Genomic DNA, 2,263 nt, shown 5'->3' with positions numbered 1-2,263 from the left:
TAACAAGATGTTTTAAATTTGAAATGTCAGACAAAATGGAGATAAAACTGGCATTTCATGTGAGTAATATGAAATTTATAAATGGAAGAACTCATGTGTAGCAGATTGTAAATACATATAAATATTAAGCTCCACAATGAAAAAGCAATTCAGTTAGAGCCATATTAATACACATTATTAATACGTGTACCTCAAGTACATATTGTTATATCAAAGTTACAAACGGACCATGCTTAGGATAAATACGTTCTAAATTTCTTATAGAAATATGTCTAACCGCAGACTGAAGAGACACTTGTGGAAGAGAAAGATCGAACCTATTGTTGTGAAATATTTCATCAGTCAAGACAATCTCTGTTTTCATTCATTGAAAATTTTCATTTCAAGGAACTGAGTGATCACGTCACTTTCCAAAGTTTAATAAATTATCGCATAATACAGTGTTAATTTAACACAATATTTCACGACTATTATATAGATATATATTAAATATCTTGATTTTTAATTAATGACAAAATTTAATATATTTTTTAATTACGTGACATACAAGAATTTAATATCTACAATTTTACAGATCTTTTCATTTGCCTGATATATCTTCTAAAGAATAAATATTTGATCTTTTTCATAACTCACACCTACTATTTAGCGAAATACGGCCATCAAATGTAATAAGTCAGAATTAGTCCGTCATTATTATTGGCAGAATATTTTGTGAAAAAAATAAGTAATAGATTAAAGAATAATGATATAGAATGATATCCTATTCATATAAGATCATGAATAATTATTTTTAGCGTGGTAAAATTGTGTATAGAAAAAAAAAGAAAATATTTTTTGATCAATATCAATCTTCTCAACCAATATAAATTGAAAAATTTTTTCGATAGATAAAAATTATATACAAAAATATTTACAGATATATTTTCACCACTAATGCAGTCAATTTCATGCGAAGAAAATAATTAAATAATAGTATATATTGTAATATAATTTAGTTAAAAATTAAACTTCTTATGACAAATCTTTGATCAAAGAACTTAAGCAACTAAATATTTAAGTTCAATTACTTGCAATATATAACTATAATTACTTAGGCAAATTTTTTATATTTATAACAATATTTTTGCAAATGAAACTTTTACAACTTTTAATTTCAACAAAAAAAAATGAAATTCTAACCGATTAAAATTAAATAGATGAAATTGTGAATAGCATATAATGTAACACCTGTTACAAATTATCTAAATTTAATGTATAATACGTCATTTTTATGGTGTGATAAAAAAAATTTTAGTTATTTAGAAAAATTGTAAATCATAAAATCGTTTAAAAATTGTAAATCATAAAATCATAATAAACTTCAAACACGACTATCGAAAAATTAAGTAATAGGCAAATTACGCATCTGTTGATTTTATCCCGAATATATTCGGATTTCATTATGTACAAGTTGAATTTCCTGCTCGAGAACATCAACTTGGACAAAGGCACGATTGACCATAGGTAATGCTTGTGTGTGCAAAATATTATTATATAAAAATTAAAATTCTCTCCACATTTCAAGAACTAAAGTAACAATAAATATAAGCAAAGCAAATACTATTTTTTGTATACAATGTACAATCGAAGTCCTGTCACTCTCTCTTCTAACAGAAACATTCAAAATCACTATTTTCGTCTTGAAATTGAGAAATCATTCGGACATTCTAGTCCCAGCTTTTTCAGTTCTCGCTAAGTTTATTTAAGTTGTATTAAATTCTTAATTCACGCCTTTGGTGTACTCAGCTCTCAATTGGCCGAGTGTTACTTTTATATCGTGAAAACTCGGTCTCTTTTCTGGCTGTAAATCCCATGCCTGTTAAATAGCATCTAAGTAAAAAATGTGATACAATATGATACAAAATATAACGTAATAGGTAAAAATTTAATATACCTGTCTCATAATATCGTAAACTTCCGCAGGACATCCATCTGGTGGTTCCATCTTATATCCTTTTTCTACGCACTTTACAACGTCGGCTAGAGGCTGCAATTAATAATGAAGAAAATATATCATATCTCTTGTATGACAGTTTAGAAGAACAATATCACTTACAATTCGCGGATACGGCACACGACCAAAAGAATAGATTTCCCAGAGAAGAATTCCGAAACTCCACATATCAGACTTGTTTGAAAACTTCTGGAAAGAGTAATGTGATACATAAATATACATATATATATATATATATATATATATATATATATATATTATTTTATT

At 26.5% G+C, this 2,263-nt stretch overlaps 1 protein-coding gene across 1 annotated transcript in view; it reads right to left on the bottom strand.

Moving 5' to 3' along the window:
• Nucleotides 1–1,762: 1,762 nt before the first annotated feature.
• Nucleotides 1,763–2,263, bottom strand: part of LOC105617307 (tyrosine-protein kinase CSK-like) — a 5,423-nt gene continuing 4,922 nt past the window's right edge. Inside the window, exons 4-6 of the mRNA XM_012198873.1 lie at nt 2,099–2,185; nt 1,937–2,029; nt 1,763–1,858 (exon numbers count right to left, since the gene is read on the bottom strand). Coding sequence (XP_012054263.1) covers nt 1,763–1,858; nt 1,937–2,029; nt 2,099–2,185 — 276 coding nt within the window. The remainder of the gene's footprint in view (nt 1,859–1,936; nt 2,030–2,098; nt 2,186–2,263) is intronic.

Source organism: Atta cephalotes (assembly GCF_000143395.1).
Source record: "Atta cephalotes unplaced genomic scaffold scaffold00012, whole genome shotgun sequence".
NCBI lineage: Eukaryota > Metazoa > Arthropoda > Insecta > Hymenoptera > Formicidae > Atta > Atta cephalotes.
This window is presented reverse-complemented; position numbering and strand designations above follow the sequence as displayed.